This window comes from Ictalurus punctatus, chromosome 12 (genome assembly GCF_001660625.3).
Source record: "Ictalurus punctatus breed USDA103 chromosome 12, Coco_2.0, whole genome shotgun sequence".
NCBI classification, from domain to species: domain Eukaryota; kingdom Metazoa; phylum Chordata; class Actinopteri; order Siluriformes; family Ictaluridae; genus Ictalurus; species Ictalurus punctatus.
The window spans coordinates 28046983-28068127 of NC_030427.2; the positions used below are offsets into that span (position 1 = coordinate 28046983).

At 35.8% G+C, this 21145-nt stretch overlaps 2 protein-coding genes across 4 annotated transcripts; one reads left to right on the forward strand and one right to left on the reverse strand.

Moving 5' to 3' along the window:
• Nucleotides 1-1783: 1783 nt before the first annotated feature.
• On the reverse strand, nucleotides 1784-7424 carry LOC108273363 (C-type lectin domain family 6 member A). Of its 2 annotated transcripts, none has more exons than XM_053684229.1 (8): nucleotides 7206-7424; nucleotides 7031-7096; nucleotides 6839-6928; nucleotides 6555-6644; nucleotides 3543-3614; nucleotides 2823-2947; nucleotides 2625-2737; nucleotides 1784-2544 (listed from the first exon to the last, which is right to left on the reverse strand). In XM_053684229.1, the coding sequence occupies exons 1-8, from the start codon at nucleotides 7270-7272 to the stop codon at nucleotides 2382-2384; spliced, it is 786 nt and encodes a 261-aa protein (XP_053540204.1). In that variant the 5' UTR covers nucleotides 7273-7424; the 3' UTR covers nucleotides 1784-2381. The 2 variants fall into 2 exon arrangements, with proteins under 2 accessions (XP_053540204.1, XP_017338029.1); XM_017482540.3 differs by having other exon boundaries at nucleotides 2823-2977.
• A 7064-nt stretch (nucleotides 7425-14488) lies between these two features.
• Nucleotides 14489-19035, forward strand: LOC108262220 (C-type lectin domain family 6 member A). Of its 2 annotated transcripts, XM_053684217.1 has the most exons (8): nucleotides 14489-14680; nucleotides 14875-14964; nucleotides 17091-17153; nucleotides 17233-17295; nucleotides 17374-17445; nucleotides 17821-17975; nucleotides 18085-18197; nucleotides 18292-19035. In XM_053684217.1, exons 1-8 carry the CDS (start codon nucleotides 14554-14556, stop codon nucleotides 18452-18454), a joined length of 846 nt encoding a protein of 281 aa, XP_053540192.1. In that variant the 5' UTR covers nucleotides 14489-14553; the 3' UTR covers nucleotides 18455-19035. The 2 variants fall into 2 exon arrangements, with proteins under 2 accessions (XP_053540192.1, XP_053540193.1); XM_053684218.1 differs by lacking the exons at nucleotides 17091-17153; nucleotides 17233-17295.
• The last annotated feature ends 2110 nt before the right edge of the window (nucleotides 19036-21145 follow it).

A 21145-nucleotide genomic window follows, 5' to 3' on the forward strand; every position in this document is an offset into this window, starting at 1 on the left:
TGTATCATTTATCATTCATCTTTATTAAGTGCTTTATCCTGGTCAGGGTCACGGTGGACCTGGAGACTATTCCTGGAAAACTTTTGAACAATTGTATAATTCACAATAAACTTATCAATGCCCTCTTCGGTCCCAATGGACCTGTACACAGTCTTCCCATAAGCGGCAAGGAATTCCCAGGGATCTATGAGCCTACAGTATGACAGCTCCCACCACTCACATGCTCCCTCCAGACAGGGCATGAAATACAAGCACATGGCATTGTGGAGTGTAAATTATGAGGCACCAGTAAGAAGGGTGACGTCATACATGTCAAACATTGAGTTGTACAAATATACAGCCACTGCAAGGTGCTAAAGGAAACGGGAAGCCCGTGAAACCACTTACCCTTGGTCTTGTGGCCCTCATCAGTGTTGCTGTAACATTAGCATACTGCTCACTTAATATTTCATATGAGACCACTTTACTGTGATCTGTTGAGCAAGAATACACAGGGTTAAATGCAGACGTACATAAAAACTACATTTATAATAATGTATGTATAATTCCTGTATAATAAAATTCTTGTATATAAAATGTATAATAATTCTTCCATTCCTCTCAAACTCTTCCAGGTGGTACGTAGAATGTTGCTGTGACTTTGTCATTTTGCTCATTTCAAGTATTTAGATATAGAATAAAAGAAATCTGCCATTGAAATAATAATCCTTATGTTTGTTTTATAAAACTCTTATTATGGGACATATTACACTAATTTTCCTCTCTAAAATGTCTGCACTTACTAAGATCTTAAAGCTGTGATTAGAAAAGAAAAGAAAAGAAAAAACCCTGTCCTTCTGTTATGTACTCCAATATTTATACAGGACATCTGGAGACAATCAGTAGAATGATCAAGCAAAGACGTATCTGTGGATTTTGTGTCCTGCGTATTCACGTAAATATCATCCTCTGTTTCTGGTTATGAGCAGTGAAAACCCCTTGTCATTTTCAGTGCTTGTTCATGTAAACTATATCAAATTTACTCCATCAAAAATATATTCAAATATATTTAAATGTATAAACATTACAGATGTCTGCCTGTTGGAGAAGGACATTTTTAACTACTATGTATTTTGAGGTCAGAAATGCCATTTATAATTTAATTTAATTTTTCATTTTCTAAACGCACTAGTGCTTCTAACTAGAGTCGTACCCTGCATTCACACCAGCAAGCACAAGTCACTCATATCATATACTGTTTAACACTTGTTGGTGTGTAGCTTCCGCTACTGTTGTCACTTATGTATGTGCAATATCCAGCTTCCTTTCTTTAGTTGCAGTGAGAAATGGCAGGAGTAGAAATGTATGTCCCACAGTTAAGTAGTTAAAAACCAAATATTTTTATTTTTTTTTTTAAGTAGCAAATAAGTGTATCATAACTGACAAGCCGTGTAAGTCGTAGTCTACTAATAACTTCACTGAAAATATGAAACGGGGTGGGGAAAGCTAATACACTGTGCATTTGTTGTGCATCTCTCACTGCAATGACTGCTGCAACAACCTCGACTGACTGAACAAGCATGGCAGGCAAAGAATCCATTTCAAACTGTAGTGTCAGATACCTGGCAGAGGGGAAAACTTTAAACTGACCCTGGATCAGGGTGTTTTGCTGGTGGGAACCTCCATCAGGTGACTGTGATCCTAAACTAAAGAAGCTCTCTTCTGTTTAGAGCTTTTTCTGTCCTTCATAACACAATATTGCTGCATTAGAACTGAAATTCTCACTTAATACAAATCATCTATAACACACAGACACACACATTATATTTTCACACACTTTTATTAATTATTATTTTTTCCTTAATGCTATTCAGAGTATTTTAACATTACATCTAATTAAAATAGACACACCTCATTCATAAGTATACTGTGTAGAGATGGGTGTAAAATTAAAGGAAAAATCTGCTGCTCTGTTATTACGCTCTGGAGGTTTCCAACTGAGAGAATAACTTTTGAAAGAAAGTTACTGTTCATCCCTTCTGCACAATTTGAGAGACTTCCACAAGACAGCAGGAGAAAAACTACAGACATGATCTCACACCATCTTCTAATGATCTAGAGGTTAAGACAAGCTAAAAATACAATGATATTTTACAACGTGGAAGAAAATGAAACATAATGGATTCTGTAAAAGATGCGGATGGTTCTTTTTTCAAAAAAAGTGCACAACTACCTTGAATTTAAATTTAAAGCTGAATGTGAACATGTTTAATAATCACACTACAGGTAAATTTAATGTTAGCTGTTTTACAATATCAAATGTTCAGACTCATCAAGCTAAAATTATCCTACTTTCTCAAAAACACAAATATTTTCAGGCACAAATGCAAATAAGAAGCATTTCACTTTTCACAGATACACTTTTTTATCTTTTTACAAGACGCATCAAACCATTTATGTATGTTACCATTTGCATCCCCCAGAGCAGCACAGTTCTCTCCAGAAGGGTCCTCCATTTTCCAGTTATCAGGCTCATTTGGTCCCTCTGGAGCGCTATACCAGAACCTTCGTACACAACATAAACACTGTAAGCATTGTAGAGCTTTAAAAGGAACAGTAAAATGAGTTTAGAACATGGGTCTTACTTTACATCCGTCTCCTTTAAGGGCTGGTTGTTCACCCACATCCACTTTCCCTCAGTCTCCAAGTCATTCAGGCCAATCCAGTGTGTTTCTCCAATTTGTGAAGATGCAAAATTCTAATGTAGAAAATAACAGGACACATAGCTTACACCTGTAACCAACACAAGTGAAATAGAGCCAACAACTTTTATCTACACTCACCTGTTCAGTTTGGCTGGTTATAATCACCAGGTGACCTCCTTTCTCCACACAGTAATCTCGACTCTGTGTCCAGTTCAGTTTCTCAGTGGAGAAGTGATAACACTTTAAACCAAGTGACTTCCATCCTTCCTCACAAAGTTTACAGCTTTGATTAGCTTTTTCAGTTGAAAATAAATAAATGAAATGAAACTTTGGAGAATTGTGCATATATACTGTACACATTGCAAATCTTTTTACCATGCCAATGAAGTTACTTGAATCTCCAAAAGATCTGACAATTACAGGAAACATCCTGTTTCTCTGAAAAGTATGTTACTGCCGTACACAGCATTTCCTGGATTTTTTTATTTAAAACATACTGCACTTTACACAATGCATGATTTGATACTTGAGTTGAATAACAATAATAATGTGTTCCATTTATATATCACCTTCCTAACATAACAAGATCACTGTACAATTAAAAAACTATAAACATTCAATTGATTCATTCACTTAATCCTAATTCTATCTATCTATCTATCTATCTATCTATCTATCTATCTATCTATCTATCTATCTATCTAAGCCTGTTTTTATAGTATTAAAAAATACAAGTATAGCTACACCTATCATACATTATAAAGCCACTCTCCCCACCATAACCACTGCTAAGGCCACAATAAGATGTCTTGTGTGAGGGGTTTCCGGTGATGAGAGTACTGGGGGGGGGGGGCTTACCATTACATGCAGAGAGACGTTCATGAACTTCCTGATACTTCATCTTCAGCATTTCATACAGTTGTTCTGTCTCTATACAAAAGAAAAGAGTTTCTGATTTTTTCAAAATCAAAAGAGTTTATTTTTTCAAGATTTCATTTCCTTTCTGCTTACTTAAATCTAATGTGTTAATGTTGAAAGGTTCTATTAAGCTTTTAATGAATCACCTGAAATCAAGTCTGATTTTAACTCATTAACCACAATAAAAAAAAAACAGCATAAAGAGTGTACCGAATAAAAAATTAATATAACAGACAACAAATGCAATATTATATTAGATTAACAGTCAACTTGAATGTGATCATTTAATATATCATATATGGTGTTTACAGTAAAAAACAAAAACATGATCTTTTTACAAATCGGTAATCTAATGTCTACATGGCAACATTTTTCACTGTTGATCTGCTGCTTAAAATGTTTGAACATGTCTGAGTGCTGACCGGCATAGGAGAGAAAAAAAAGGTGTTGGCAGGGGCATCAGTTTGAAAAGATGTGATGGTTGGGGTCTTGGCCACTGTTAGGCCTCTGGTGTAGTTTGTTGTGCTCAAACCACATGAAGTCAATTTAAAAAAACAAAAACAAAACAAGTAATTTCCCAAATGCCAGACACAACTTTGATATGACATTCAAGGCAAATGGAGTATGACATATGGTTTAGCTTGCCATGAACAGCAACTGAAATCTGATGAGCTGGTGGTGGCCATGCTGGTTGATTGGTCCAACTGTTGTTTTAGATGTAGAGAATAATGTCAATTAAAGCAAACCAAAATCCAACTTCCTTTGTTTAGCCACTGTGTGGTTATCAGCATTTTCAAATACAGCAAATGATTTTCATGAAATCTGGGAGATTAGATGACTAAGAATGCCCTGTCTACTTTGTCCACTGAGTTTCATAAAAATCTGAGATCGTGTTCATGTCCATACAGGTGACACCATAAATTATATTAGACTGTGCAAAAGTCATAGACACATGCAAGGAAATGTTGTAGAGCAATGATACCTTCAAAAATAATAAAATTAAATGTTTCTACATTAATATAAATATTATAAAGAGCAGTAAACAGTAATAAATTAAACAAACTCAATATTTGGTGTGACGACCCTTTGCTTTAAAAAAAAAAAAAAACTAGTCTTAGGTACAGTTTGTGCCATTTTTTTTTAAAGAAATGAGTTGTAAGTTTTACCGAGCTTGTTGTAGAACCAGCCACGGTTCTTCTGGAGACTTCAACTGTTGCACTCGCTTCTTATTTTTGCAGCAAAAGACAGCAGCCTTCATAATGTTTTTTTGTCTGAAAGTGGTCTCTTACATAATACGCTGCCTCCTTTACTGACATACAAAAGTTTTTCTGTAACATTTAATTTTGTGCTGGAAATCTAATGTTTTGAAACTTTCAACCCCAATTCCAAAAAACTTGGGACACTTTTCAGAAAAAAATAGGTAATTTTGAATTTGATGGTCGCGACACGTCTCAAAAAAGTTGGGACGGGGCAACAGAAGGCTGGAAAAGTGATTGTTACTAAAAAGAAACAGCTGGAGGTTAATTTTCAACAGGTCAGTAACGTGATTGGGTACGAAAAGAGTATCTTAGAGAGGCAGAGTCTTTCAGAAGTAAAGATGGGCAGAGGTTCACTAATCTGTGAAAAACTGCATCTACAAAAGACTGAATATATCATCAAAAATATCTCATTAAAAACAGGCATGATTCTGTAATGGAAATCACTGCATGGGCTCAGAAACACCTCCAGGAACTCATTGTGAACACAGTTCACCGTGCCATCCACAAATGCTGGTTAAAACTCTATCATGCAAAGAAGAAGCCATATGTGAACATGATCCAGAAACGCTGCCGTCTTCTCTGGGCCAAAGCTCATTAAAATGGACTGAGGCAAACTGGAAAACTGTTCTGTGGTCAGAAGAATCGAAATGTGAAATTCTTTTTGGAAACCATGGACGCTGCATCCTCTAAACTAAAGAGGACTAAAGAGGAGAGGGACTATCCAGCTTTTTTATCAGCGCTCAGTTCAAAAGCCTGCATCTCTGATGGTAAGGAGGTGCATTAGTGCCTATAGAATGGGCAGCTTGAACATTTGGAAAGGCGACATCAATGCTGAAAGGTATATACAGGTTTAAGAGCAACATATTCTTCCATCCAGATTCCATCCCGTCTTTCCTTCTGAGAGACTCCACCTCTCTAAGATACTCTTTTTATACCCAATCATGTTACTGACCTGTTGCCAATTAACCTAATTAGTTGCAAAATCTTCCTCGAGCTCATTCTTTTTAGTAATAGTAAACACTAAACACTTTTCCAGCCTTCTGTTGCCTCCGTATCAATTTTTTGAGACGGTTTGTGGCCATCAAATTCAAAATTACCTTATTTTTCCCTTAAAATTGTACATTTCCTCAGTTTAAACATTTGATATGTTTTCTATGTTCTATTGTGAATAACATGGGTTTATTAGATTTGCAAATCATTGCATTCTGTTTTGTTTACATTTTACACAGCACCCCAACTTTTTTGGAATTTGGGTTGTAAATTGTTTTTTTCTGTTTTCGAAGTGCTTTGGGAAATGTTTTTTGTAGCTAACTGAGGTGATAGAATAATAGAATGTGCAATCCATAAATGTTTCCCTTTGTACTGAGAATACTGAAAACTATTAAGGTCATCATGCTATTATGTCACTCTACCAGTGTGATCCATTACATAGGACTACCTATCAGCATTAAATATCGTTGCTACGTGAATTGAGATACTGGAAGCACTTTTACATGTCTGTAAGTTCGAGGACCGGGACCTTTCGTGTCCCTCCCGACCTACCGGATCACTACCCTCTTATTGTTCTGGGACCTGAAGAGTTACGAATTAAGCACTGCATGTAACTTACTGCCTCTGGCCAGTGGTGTTAGTCCCACATATAGAACTACTGCAAGCTGCTGAAGCAAACAGGAAAACCTCAGAAACCTCTTACCATTGGCTTTGTCTTCTAGCACCATCAGTGTGGCTGTGGCATTCTTATACTTCTCACTTAGTTTCTCACTGGAAACAACTTTTCTGTGATCTGTTAAACAAGAACACCAGAGCTAAAGTAATACATAGATTAATAAAAGGTGCATAGGCATCCTATGTAATTATAGGTTTTTAGTCTAAATGGGTGGTACAGCGAATTCTTCTCACTTAACAATCAAATTAGGCAATTTATTGGGATTTGTTGAAAGGAGAAGAACAAAGATTAAGATGACAAGCAATACTCACACAAGATCCCTATAGCACAGAGTGACGTTAAAGCACCCAGCATTAGGAGAAGACCAAGAACAAGTATAATGATCTTGTAGTCAAATCTGACTGATGAAGGTAAATGATAAACACATTTGTTATCCATTCATGAAACATATTTTAGCTAAGTCAAACTGAGATAATCAGTATAATGATCAAGCAAACACATACCGGTGCATTGTCCTGGCTTTGGACGCCATTGCTGCGTATTCTCGTAATCATCCTCTGTTTCTTCGTCTGATAAGTGAAAACCTCTTATTTACAATGCTACCATATATCAAATTTCAACCATAACAAATTTAAATATTTACATATATTTAAACATATCAACATATATGATATCTACCTGTTGGAGAATTACAGTTTTCACTGTTATTCCTTTTGGAGAAGTCACAATTTTCATAAGTGTCCATTTCCTTACCTCACTACTACTTTTCATTAGAGTCTTAACCTGTGTTCATAGTAGTAAGCCCAAGTGGTGAGAAAATGTCTCAGAGTTAAACTGAACTCACTAAGGTCTTAAAATGATAGAAAGGAACTGTTGCGTGTGCCTGCTGATATTTAAGGAAGTGGGATTTTTATATTTCAATGCAGCATTCACGTGACAGTGGAGGGTGTGGTCAATTGTCAGATGTGACGGAGATGTGGACTGGGGTTCTACAATTCATTTCACTCCCTCAGCACTGTGTATCATTCATCATTCATATCTAGTAAGTGCTTTATCCTGATCAGGGTCACAGTGGATCTGGAGCCTATTCCAAGAAAACTATTCCAAGAAAAATTTTGAACAAAATATTGTATAATTGTATACCCTAATAAAGGACATCATATTTATAAGAAATGAAGTCAATGTCCAAAATATAATTTTTTATTAGGCAAAGTATATGTTTTGACAGTTAAGTTCTTTCATCAAGGGAAAACTAAAACAGTTCCTGGTTTTGCTAGAACTATTTCTGTTGTGGTTTATAACCCAGTATTGCTGCATTGGAAGTGAAATACGGGCATAATGCAAATCAATGTCTACAACAAACAACATTTAATTAATTCTTAAGTTTTCTTTTATGGTATTTAAAGCAACATAACATTACATCCAGTTTTTGCTAATATAAAATGCACACACGTTATTCATAAGTACATAGAGATGGGTGACAAATTATAGGAAGTCCCTGTTGCTCCATTATGCTCTGGGAGTATTCCACCCAAGAGAATAACTTTTGAAAGAGCTGTGTTTATCCTTATGCTGTGAGGTAAGGTATTCTCCTTATCTCTTAAAGTGCCAAATAACTCACAATCTGAATGGTAAAAAGCTTTTAAATTTGGCACATTGATACTACAGGCCACGAGCAACTCCCACACCACAAATGGTCCACATGGACCTATAGGTGGCGTTACAGGTCACGCCCAAAGTCTACACCATTTCCACTCTGCGCCATAAGTCCAAAATATTTGAAAATTGGTATACAATTTTAAAGTTTGTTGGATCTTTGTAATGTAATCAGTAATGGATCAATATAAAGGCCATGTTTTACAAAATATTGAATAGTTTCTAAACCAATATTAAGAAAATTATTTGTTTCATGGTAGCGTTTTTTTTTTATTAGTAAAACCATAGCAACCACAAATAGACCCCCCCCCCAATTACCATGGTTTATTTGCACTAAAACCATAGTCAATCTGCAAAATAAATAAATAAAAAAATAAACATCCTTTATGCATACAATCCATTATCAAAGTTAATCTAAGGGATGTTTTTAAGGAGTAACCACAATCCTTAAGGTTAAATCCATGGCTTTGTCTGCCAGTGAACATTATAAACCAGACCAAATGCGAACCTAAGTGGATGTTCGCCACGTCCGGGGGACGTCCCCTGTTTGCTGGGATGGCGTCTCGCGTGGAGTTACTGAATGCTGAGGAAGAATTGTGGTGTTTGTTGTTGACGATGTTTGTTTTCAATAAACTTCACTAAAACCCACAGTACGGGGGGGGGGGGGGGGGGGGGGGGAAGCAAAGAATCATATAAGAATCACATAAAACTCAGTAAACATTGAGATGATTACTTGTCACATTACAACAAAATACAGCTATAAATATGAGAACACATAAAACTGAACAACCTCGATTTTTTTATTCATTTCCTTAAGATTTTTATTAAACATGGACATTTACTTTCATTAAATTGACTTATTATTTATTGTAGGCTCATTTTGTAAATGTTAGCAATTATTGTAAACATAAACAAAAAGTGGGAGCTTCCTACAAATGTCATTTCTCACATTTACAAAATTTTCATTATGGATTATTATCGATTAGTTGTTGCAGCTCTACAATAAAAAGTGAAAACACTTTGCCAGTCAGAAATTGAAAATTGTGACGTCTGTTATTGGGCATTGTGTTTTTGTTCCAGTCTGAAGATGGTAATAACTTTTTTTTTCTCCCAGTTGGAATATAGGGTATTATGGTTTTTCACACACAAAGTGGGAATTGTATTTTCTCCCAGTCTAAAGATAATAAGTAAGATTTTTCCCAGTTGGAATGTAGGAATTGCATTTTTCCATATTCAGGGGTAGAAATGACTTTTTTTTTCCTTTCTTTGCTTTTCTTTTCTTTTCTTTTCTTTTCTTTTCCAGTCTTTTCCAAAAAATTTTATTTTTTTCTCCCAGAAGATGAGAATTATGATTTTCCCCAGCTGGAATGTCAGAAATGAAGTTTATTCCGAGTCAGAAGGTGGGAATTATGTTTTTATGAGGGGAAAGGTGGGTAGATGTTCATAGGCTGTTTTTCTGTCATTTCTCAAGGAGCAAAAACACGCAATGCATTAATTATTGTTTAACCTGGACTGTGTTTTAATGGTTTTAAAATCAAACGCTTCGGGTTACTTTACATTCTATGAAAGGTTTAAGTTGAATACAATTCTGTGAGAAAGGGACGAGTTTAATTTAATCCGTGGAATGACACTGGTTATAGAGGTGTGTGTATAATATATATTATAATTGACATTAATAAAAAGGCTAATTTTTAAACAAACAATTTAACTGCTTTCAGAACTAAATATATTATTCCTGACACTTTAATAAACAAGAATATATGTGATAATCATAGTAAAAAAAAACAATAAAAAATACAATATTTTAGTTATCTTTTCTTCTTTCCATAAAATGTGCTTGTTCCTATGCCAGCCATTTCGGATGCAGTGTAATAAGTTGTTCTTGGCATCCCAGCCTATAACATGACACATCACTAGAAAGTCCAAGATGTCCTCTGTATAATACAGCAGAAATAGCTAGAGTAGCTCAAAACAGTCAAAGGGCATGCATGAAAACAAAATGTCCATTACAGGGGACACAAGTCAATGGGCGGGGTTTCAGGAGGATAAAGTGTTCGGTGCTAAAACTGAAAAACAAAAAACATTTTATTTCAAAGCGATAACATTAGTGTCATGGGACGTCCACGAATGAGATTTATAACAGTCATGACCTGCCCACAAGAAGAAAAGACACCAGGAACCTGTCGCATGCTAGCGTGAACTCGGCCTCAGACACGAGTCAAAGCGCTGAGGCGATTTTCTTTTTAACGTTCTGCTGAATTCTGTTTAATTTACAGCTACAGTACTTTTGACTCTCTATCGCCATCTCTGTTTGAAACATAACTCTGCAAGTGACTTGCAATTTTATTATTTTTATATCTTTTTTTTTTTTCATGGGTTGTGCTTCGGCGCTGCACTTCTTTGTGGATGAATCTGATGGTTTGAGTTATAGTTATCAGAATTGCCTGGTCTGCATATATTACGTGACTTTGGGCTTCTTTTTTTCTGATGTTGCTTGAAAAAAATCATGAGTTGTGGGTTTTGGTTGTTTTTGGGCTTGTTTTAAAAAACATGGCTGCTTATTAGGAAAATGTAACAAGTGACTCTATCTATCTATCTATCTATCTATCTATCTATCTATTTATTTATTTATGGTCTCTATTTTCAGTGCGCATTTTCGCTTAGTGGTTAGCACGTTCGCCTCACACCTCCAGGGTCCAGGATTCGAGTCCCGCCAGGGCCATGTGTGTGCGGACTTTGCATGTTCTCCCCGTGCTGTGGGGGTTTCCTCCGGGTACTCTGGTTTCCTCCCCTAGTCCAAAGACATGCATGGTAGGCTGATTGGCGTGTTTAAAGTGTCCATAGTGTATGAATGGGTGTGTGAGTGTGTATGTGATTGTGCCCTGCGATGGATTAGCACCCTGTCCAGGGTGTACCCCGCCTTGTGCCCGATGCTCCCTGGGATAGGCTCCAGGTTCCTGTGACCCTGAAAAGGAGTAAGTGGTAAAAGATGGATGGATGAATGGTCTTTATTTTCCCCAATGCATTGACACTGTCTGGTCACAGCCTCACAATGATATTAGTGCTGTAGTGCATTTCGCCCTCCCACAATTATTACAGGTTATAACAAACAAACAAACAAACAAAAAAAAATATAACATACTCGTATATTCTAATAGTAGTTCTTGTTCTAATGTAATCTCTTTTTCCATCTCTCCATCTCTCTTCACAGTCAGCTCGCAGGTGATCAGAGATGAGTGGATCCTGCCTGTCCTCCCTATAAGCCATGTGATGGTTTTTCTTTAAGTAAATTCTGTTGTTGCTTTTCATACTGCGTGGTTTTAGTTTAATATTTTACAGGCTCATTTATTGTGTCTGTTTTACACTGAGGCCGTAACAGGATAAATATTTATTCTGGTTTTAGCATGGGCTCTATCGCGTTCCCTTTTTCACTGCATTCTCTCCGCAGTTCGAGGTTCCTTGGTTTTGACAGCAGCTGAAAGTCCCAGATGTCACTGATGATTGTGTTTAGAACAATCCAGATTAAAGCAGCCGTCTAGACGACAAGTTTCAATTCTAAGCAACTGTTGTAAGGAAAAGCTACAAACACTCCACCATCCTCAGCCCCCTCTCATGTGATATAGTACCTGGCTCTTCTTCTTTCTGTTTACGGACGTGATGAAACCACGCAAAGGCGATTTTTTTTTATGTACTTGCTCAATAATGGATTTATGTTCATTTTTAACCAAAAAAACCTTCCGTACTGCAGCTTTAAACAACATGTTTAATTGTATATGTCATGTTTACCAGACAAATGTGTTTTTATTTATTGATGTCATCGTGCAATACAGGTGTTTTTAATTGCTGTGTGTGTTTTATTGCTTTAGTGTTTTATTCCTCTTCGGATTGCAATCCTGGTTTGTTATTACTAATGTTATTACTGATGTTATAACATACAATCCAACTGTAATAAACTAATAATAATATTTTGGCTCTTCACATTTACATACAGAGCAACCATGTGTGTGTGTGTCGCTGCATTCTGACTGTATACAGTGTGTATGAGTTTGAAAGATCAAAACTAGGACAGAAAACACGATGATCAATGGCTTGGTATACAGATGACACATGTAATACTTCGCAAAGACTAAGTGTTTGAACAGTCTCTTATATAGCGTGGACTGAGTGAGTATGAGATTGGCAACAGATGTGTGTGATTAGAATTCTGGAGAAGTGTGTGTGTGGGAAGTGTAGTCCTCTTCGGCCATGTTTGTAGTTGGTGGTGCATCCTGGGAAATGGAGTTGCTGGATTGCTAGTGATATGACAGAAGTCCTCAGAATATATATATATATATATATATATATATATATATATATATATATATATATATATATATATATATATATATAAAAAACTACATAATTGATAAGTACATATGCAAAAAAAATCACAATAAATGTGACTGGTTTTCACTCCAGTGTCTGAAGCTGACAGTGAGGACTTATTATCTGATGCTCAGACATTTAGAGATTCATTTTGTGCTTTCTAGCTGTAATTCCTCCTTGGCATTATGTTGTGTTGTATAAAATTAAAATTATTGTGCATGGGAGATGGGTAAAGACTGAACATCTGCTATAAGACCATATGAGCAGAAAGGTGGTTTCTCCTTAACTAACAAATTACTTAAAGGGACTACATTTTTAACAACGTTTTGTCAAATTGTAAATTTCCCTCACCTTAATATTTCAAGATAACAGCTGGGACGCTGCAGACCCTGAAGGACCAATGTCATGCCTTCCTTGGTTAGGCAGTTGTAACTGATATCCAGCTCTTTCAGCTGACACTCGGACGACTGAAAGGTTGAAAGCAAAATCTCTGCACAGTCGTCTTTAATATAACATGCACAGAGCCTGCAAAAAAAAGATCAATCATATATTTGGTCATTTGGTAGATTTTCATGCGGGGGGGGTACAAAGAAAAACAAAAAACCACTTACTGTCACAAAAGCACATCGATAACCGCAAACTCAACCTGATTACAGATAGTAAGCTTGCAAAGACTGACCAAGACCATTACATGGTGGTATCAGCACGATTGATAAAGACTGTTACAACACAGTCAGACTCAAGAAAACTGAGATTAGTGACAGTAACAACACAAAGTTATGTCCACACAAATAAAGCAAAGGAACAAAAATAATACCAATACAGCAAAAAAAGGGGAGGAACCTTCCCACCCACATGGGCATCAGACGTATGCAAAAAAAAAAAGGACCCTAAGAACAACAAACATATTACAACCTCAATTTGGGAAGCATAGGAGGTCATTTAGCTCTTATTTTAAAAAATAACAATTTACCTACAGTGACCCGATGACATAATACTCATGACGGCACTTACAGAAATCATTTGATAGCTTCTTTAATAGCTACAACTGCAACAGCTGGTACTCCGACCTGGGCTACTTAAACTGCCATGCTGCACAGATAGGAGATTTGATGGCACACCACAGTGAGAGTGAGCAGTACACATGCACACACACACAAGCACCCACGCACACGCACGTGCACACACGCACATGCACACACGCACATGCACATGCCCACACAGTATCGATTGTCCAACATCACAGTAAACAAGTACATTGCATGATATGACTGGACAACACTAGCATCAAACAGCTAAGCCACACAGCTAAAAACACATTCCTCCATAGTCAATAGCAATGAAAAGAAGGGGCTGGTTTTCGACCATGACACACTCCATGAGGCATAAACAACAAGCTTATATACTGTGGTAGGGAGATAGCTCATTGGCCACGTATTTAATAATGCTGACATCACAAACCTCACTACCTGTAGTTGATCAAAAGCCCACTTCCTTTCTGTAAACTTAAATATCAGCAGGCACACGCAACAGTTCCTTTCTATCATTTTAAGACCTTAGTGAGTTCACTTTAACCCTGAGACACTGATAAGTGCATTATTTAATTTAACTTTTTAGCTGTTGGCTAAATCTTTTCTCACCACTTGGGGTTACTACTATGAACACAGGTTAAGACTCTAATGAAAAGTAGTAGTGAGGTAAGGAAATGGACACTTATGAAAATTGTGACTTCTCCAAAAGGAATAACAGTGAAAACCGTAATTCTCCAACAGGTAGATATCATATATGTTGATATGTTTAAATATATGTAAATATTTAACTTTGTTATGGTTGAAATATGGTAGCATTGTAAATAAGAGGTTTTCACTTATCAGACGAAGAAACAGAGGATGATTACGAGAATACGCAGCAATGGCGTCCAAAGCCCAAACAGTGCACCGGTATGTGTTTGCTTGATCATTATACTGATTATCTCAGTTTGACTTAGCTAAAATATGTTTCATGAATGGATAACAAATGTGTTTATCATATAGCTTCATCAGTCAGATTTGACTACAAGATCATTATACTTGTTCTTGGTCTTCTCCTAATGCTTGGTGCTTTAACGTCACTCTGTGCTATAGGGATCTTGTGTGAGTATTGCTTGTCATCTTAATCTTTGTTCTTCTCCTTTCAACAAATCCCAATAAATTGCCTAATTTGATTGTTAAGTGAGAAGAATTCGCTGTACCACCCATTTAGACTAAAAACCTATAATTACATAGGATGCATATGCACCTTTTATTAATCTATGTATTACTTTAGCTCTGGTGTTCTTGTTTAACAGATCACAGAAAAGTTGTTTCCAGTGAGAAACTAAGTGAGAAGTATAAGAATGCCACAGCCACACTGATGGTGCTAGAAGACAAAGCCAATGGTAAGAGACTTCTGAGGTTTTCCTGTTTGCTTCAGCAGCTTGCAGTAGTTCTATATGTGGGACTAACCCCACTGGCCAGAGGCAGTAAGTTACATGCAGTGCTTAATTCGTAACTCTTCAGGTCCCAGAACAATAAGAGGGTAGTGATCCGGTAGGTCGGGAGGTACGCGAAAGGTCCCGGTCCTCGAACTTACAGACATGTAAAAGTGCTTCCAATATCTCACATAGCCGACGATAATCAATGCTGATAAGTAGGCCTATATAATGGATCACACTGGTACAGCGACGTAATAGCATGATGACCTTAATAGTTTTCAGTATTCTCAGTACAAAGGGAAACCTTTATGGATTACACATTCTATCGGCTTATCACCTCAGTTAGCTACAAAAAACATTTCCCAAAGCACTTCAAAAATAAAACTATGATTCAAAGAGTAAGCCTACTTACAATAAACTAACATTACCTGCTCCACATAATCAAGAAAAATTTCATCTTATCCATATAAAAAGGTTCCGGAACGCAGGTGTGCTATATTTTAGAGGTGCCAGATCCTGTTCCGGCAGGGTCCGGCTCAAATTAAGCTCTGGTTACATGATTGTATTTATTATTATTATTATTATTATTATTATTATTATTATTATTATTATTATTATTATTATTATCATTATCATTATTTATTATTATTATTATTATTATTACATGGGAGTAATACTTTCACATGGGAGTTAATGGCAGCACATAGAACTCTTGACACAGCAATGCTGGTCAATGACCTAACAATAAACAAACAATCATGATGAAAGTGGCACTATACAGTAATTCTTTTTACACCATGCCTTCTATCTCCATGATAAAGTAACAAAACTGTATGCCTCATGACTCTGGGGTATCTCTAAACTGCCTCCACCTTGCATGAAATTGTATATACAGTACTGTGCAAAAGTCTTAGGCACCCTATTTTGTTTAGTGCAAATTTTGTTACAGATTTTTATTTTATGACTTCTACATTATCGAGTCAAAAAAACAAAAACATTTTACAACCCCAATTCCAAAAAGGTTGGGACGCTGTGAAAAATGTTAGTACAAAAATGGAATGCAATGATTTGCAAATCTCATGAACCCATATGTTATTCACAGTAGAACATAGAAAACATATCAAATGTTTAAACTGAGGACTTGTACCATTTGTCCCAACTTTTGTGGAATTAAGGCCAAACCTTTGCTGTCACAGTCTAAGATAATTTATGGTGTTACCTGTATGGATATGGATATGAACACAATGTCAGATTTTTATTAAACTTGGTGGACAAAGTAGACAGGGAATTTTTAGGCATCTAATCTCCCAGATTTCATGAAAATCATTTGCTGTATTTGAAAATGCTGATAACCACACAGTGGCTAAACAAAGGAAGTTGGATTTTGGTTTGCTTTAATTGACATTATTCTCTACATCTGAAATAACAGTTGGACCAATCAACCAGCATGGCCACCACCAGCTCATCAGATTTCAGTTGCTGTTCATTGCAAGCTAAACCATGTCATACTTCATTTGCCTTGAATGTCATATCGAAGTTGTGTCTGGCATTTGTGAAATTACTTGGGTTTTTAATTTTTTTTAATTGACTTCATGTGGTTTAAGCACAACAAACTACACCTGAGGTATAACAGTGACCAAGACCCCAACCATCACATCTTTTCAAACTGATGCCCCTGCCAACACCTTTTTTTTCCTCTCCTATGCCGGTCAGCACTCAGACATGTTCAAACATTTTAAGCAGCAGATCAACAGTGAAAAATGTTGCCATGTAGACATTAGATTACCAATGTTTTTGTTTGCTTTTGTTTTTTACTGCAAACACCATATATGATATATTAAATGATCACATTCAAGTTGACTGTTAATCTAATATAATATTGCATTTGTTGTCCGTTATATTAATTTTTTATTCGGTACACTCTTTATGCTGTTTTTTTTTATTGTGGTTAATGAGTTAAAATCAGACTTGATTTCAGGTGATTCATTAAAAGCTTGATAGAACTTTTTACATTAACACATTAGTTTTAAGTAAGCAGAAAGGAAATGAAATCTTGAAAAAACAAACTCTTCTCTTTTCTTGTTTATTAGAAAAAGAGAGAATGTATGAAATGCAGAAGGTGAAGCATCAGGAGCTCGTCTCTACCTGCAATGGTAAGACTAGTCTTTTTCTCTTGTTTACTCCAATCATTAAAAAGTCATTTTGCATCAGAAACTCTTCTCTTTTGTACAGAGACAGAAAGACCGTATAAAGAACTGAAGGTGAAGCATCATGAGCTCGTCTCTGCCTGTAATGGTAGGTTTGGTCTTTTTCTCTCGTTTTCTCCCATCATCAAAAACACTTTGGGATCAGAAACTCTTTTCTTTTGTATAGAGACAGAACAACTGTATGAAATGCTGAAGATGAAGTATCAGCAAGTTCATGAACGTCTCTCTGCATGTAATGGTAAGGCTTGATAATCTTTATAATAATCTAATGATAATCTTTATAGTTTTTTAATTGTACAGTGATCTTGTTATGTTAGGAAGGTGATATATAAATGGAACACATTATTAATGTTATTCAACTCAAGTATCAAATCATGCATTGTGCAAAGTACAGTATGTTTTAAGTAAAAAATCTAGGAAATGCTGTGTACGGCAGTAATAACACAAAGTTTTCAGAGAAACAGGATGTTTCCTGTAATTGTCAGATCTTTTGGAGATTCAAGTAGCTTCATTGGCATGGTAAAAAGCTTTGCAATGTATACAGTATATATGCACAATTCTCCAAAGTTTCATTTCATAATTGTTTTTTTTCCCCAACTGTTCTTGAAAAAAGGTAATCAGAACTGTAAACCTTGTGAGGAAGGATGGAAATCTCTTGGTTTAAAGTGTTATCACTTCTCCACTGAGAAACTGAACTGGATGCAGAGTCGAGATTACTGTGTGGAGAAAGGAGGCCACCTGGTGATTATAACCAGCCAAACTGAACAGGTGAGTGTAGTGGTTCTCTCCAGCTTTTCCAATGATTTTTTAAATATATATTGTTTCTATTACACTGGTTACAGGTGTAAGCTATGTGTCTTGTTATTTTCTACATTAGGATTTTGTATCTTCACAAATTGGAGAAACACACTGGATTGGCCTGAATGACTTGGAGACTGAGGGAAAGTGGATGTGGGTGAACAACCAGCCCTTAAAGGAGACGGATGTAATGTAAGAACCGTGTTCACTCACACACTCTGTAAACTCATTTTACGGTTCCTTTTAAAGCTCTACAATGCTTACAGTGTTTATGTTGTGTACGAAGGTTCTGGTATAGCGCTCCAGGAGAACAAAGTGAGCCTGACAACTGGAAAAGAGAGGACCCTTCTGGAGAGAACTGTGCTGCTCTGGGGGATGCACGTGGTAACATACATAAATGGTTTGATGCGTCTTGTAAAAAGATAAAAAAGTGTATCTGTGAAAAGTGAAATGCTTCTTATTTGCATTTGTGCCTGAAAATATCTGTGTTTTCGAGAAAGTAGGATAATTTTAGCTTGATGAGTCTGAACATTTGATATTGTAAAACAGCTAACATTAAATTTACCTGTAGTGTGATTATTAAACATGTTCACATTCAGCTTTAAATCTAAATACAAGATAGCTGTGCGCTTTTTTTATCAGAAGAATCATGCACGTCTTTTACAGAATACATTACGTTTCATTTTCTTCCACGTTGTAAAATATCATTGTATTTTTAGCTTGTCTTAACCTCTAGATCATTAGAAGATGGTGTGAGATCATGTCTGTAGTTTTTCTCCTGCTGTCTTGTGGAAGTCTCTCAAATTGTGCAGAAGGGATGAACAGTAACTTTCTTTCAAAAGTTATTCTCTCAGTTGGAAACCTCCAGAGCGTAATAACAGAGCAGCAGATTTTTCCTTTAATTTTACACCCATCTCTACACAGTATACTTATGAATGAGCTGTGTCTATTTTAACTAGATGTCATGTTAAAATACTCTGAATAGCATTAAGGAAAAATTAATAATTAATAAAAGTGTGTGAAAATATAATGTGTGTGTTGTAGATGATTTGCATTAAGTGAGAATTTCAGTTCTAATGCAGCAATATTGTGTTATGAAGGACAGAAAAAGCTCTAAACAGAAGAGAGCTTCTTTAGTTTAGGGTTACAGTCACCTGATGGAGGTTCCCACCAGCAAAACACCCTGATCCAGGGTCAGTTTAAAGTTTTCCCCTCTGCCAGGTATCTGACACTACAGTTTGAAATGGATTCTTTGCCTGCCATGCTTGTTCAGTCAGTCGAGGTTGTTGCAGCAGTCATTGCAGTGAGAGATGCACAACAAATGCACAGTGAATTAGCTTTCCCCACACCGTTTCATATTTTCAGTGACGTTATTAGTAGACTACGACTTACACAGCTTGTCAGTCATGATACACTTATTTGCTACTTTTTGAAGTGTTTTTCTGTTTTTTAATGTTTAATACAGAGTTTTACAAAGTTTGTCGTCAATACTTTCAAGTCTTACTGCATCACTGCATAATAGCTCAAACTAAAACTGACAGAAACACCACAGCACTAAAGTCTGCAACAGATTCGAACATTTGTTTATTTTAGGTTGAGGGTGCTTCACTCGGAACTCTGAATACATGCATATACTGTACAAAAAAAATTGCAGTTCTATATACACTTCTATATACACTTCTATATACACTGCTATTGCGCTGCGGTTTGTTTGATCAACATCTCACTTCCTTTCTGATTATAAATAGTGGGGGTAACAACAACATTTCCTGATATATACAGTCCAGTTTAAGACTGTACTGTGACTCACAGGTTACGACATGGGGAAAAAGGGTAATTATCTAACAATAAACATCTGAAACTTTTATTATTGTAAATAAATATTTTTGATCTTTTAAATATGACATGTGATCAGCATCGTAAACGACAATTTTCAATCGTTAGGACCAAGAACAGAGGATGGCGAATATGTGAATACGCAGAACTCGCGTCCAAAGCACAAAACACGCCCAGGTACGTCTTGTTTTGATAATAAAATTTATACTAGTTATAATTGTATCCATTTATAGTTACATTTAATTGTTGTGGAGACGTCCATGAGAAAAAAAAAATAATGCCTGTTTTTACTTACATTATAAGAGCTGTAAATAGTCAATCCCTCTCTTTCTTTCTGGATTTTTTTTAAATAAATAAGACAAAAATGCAGACTTGTCATGCACCTGAAGACTTCCCATAACAGTGAACCTACTGAACGTTACAGCACTGACACCTGAGACTCATTTCATTAATGCTACATAAATATTTCCTTGCAGAAAACTTCACCACATCAGCAATTCTGGATTCGTCTTTGATAAACAATACAGTTTTTAATCCATTTAATATTAGCCTTAGATTATGTGGAGCGTTCACCATACAAGTCCCTGTGAATGACTTGCTGTAGAAAAAATATTGTATTAGAATGATTAATACTCACATTAATATAAATCTAATATAAATTGATATAAATCGATTTTATAGCCGACACTACTGTCAGAGATGCTGTTAGAGAAAATTAACCAACGCTTTCTGACCAAAAGATTTGAGAATGCAACATTTTTGGGGTTTTCCTGGTTAAAAAAATGGTTTACCCATTACTTTGTTTACTACACGGCAAAAAATGACATCTTAGCAAGTGATATCCTGAATAAAGGAAAAGTTTAATGGTGCTCTTCATGAGATTATTATATAACAATTATAAGAGCATTTAGCCTATTTGTTGAGATATTTATTAATTCCAAGTTTAAAGTTGTTTTAGTCTATTGGTCGATGTCTTTGCTTCTTTCTAAAAACAAACACATGATATGAGCAACATTATCTACTAAATGAATAAGAAAATTTTACGCTTCAAATTAACTATAAATAAAAACAACCGGAAATGGGTTTAATGATCTCATATTCGTTTAAAAACAATCTAATAAAAAGAAATATTCTTTGAATTTTCCTATATTCCAGATGTTTTTACTTGCTGTCATTTTATGCAGTGTAATTAGCTCAATTGGTCAGATTTGATTAGCAGTTTTGACTAACAGTGTTGATTTATTAATTAAGAAGTATATATAGAATAATACTAAGAATTTTTTTTTTTTATCAATTACGGATTA

Excerpts from the sequence above, each read along its gene's own strand:
- LOC108273363 (XM_017482540.3), bottom strand. The coding sequence starts at position 7,272 with ATGGACACTTATGAAAATTGTGACTTCTCCAAAAGGAATAACAGTGAA. Across the intron at positions 7,097-7,205 it reads AAACTGTAATTCTCCAACAG|ACGAAGAAACAGAGGATGAT; the intron begins GTAGATATCATA and ends TTCACTTATCAG. Across the intron at positions 2,545-2,624 it reads TTAAAGGAGACGGATGTAAA|GTTCTGGTATAGCGCTCCAG; the intron begins GTAAGACCCATG and ends TTGTGTACGAAG.
- LOC108262220 (XM_053684217.1), top strand. The coding sequence starts at position 14,554 with ATGGATAACAAATGTGTTTATCATATAGCTTCATCAGTCAGATTTGAC. Across the intron at positions 14,681-14,874 it reads CTGTGCTATAGGGATCTTGT|ATCACAGAAAAGTTGTTTCC; the intron begins GTGAGTATTGCT and ends CTTGTTTAACAG. Across the intron at positions 14,965-17,090 it reads GCTAGAAGACAAAGCCAATG|AAAAAGAGAGAATGTATGAA; the intron begins GTAAGAGACTTC and ends CTTGTTTATTAG.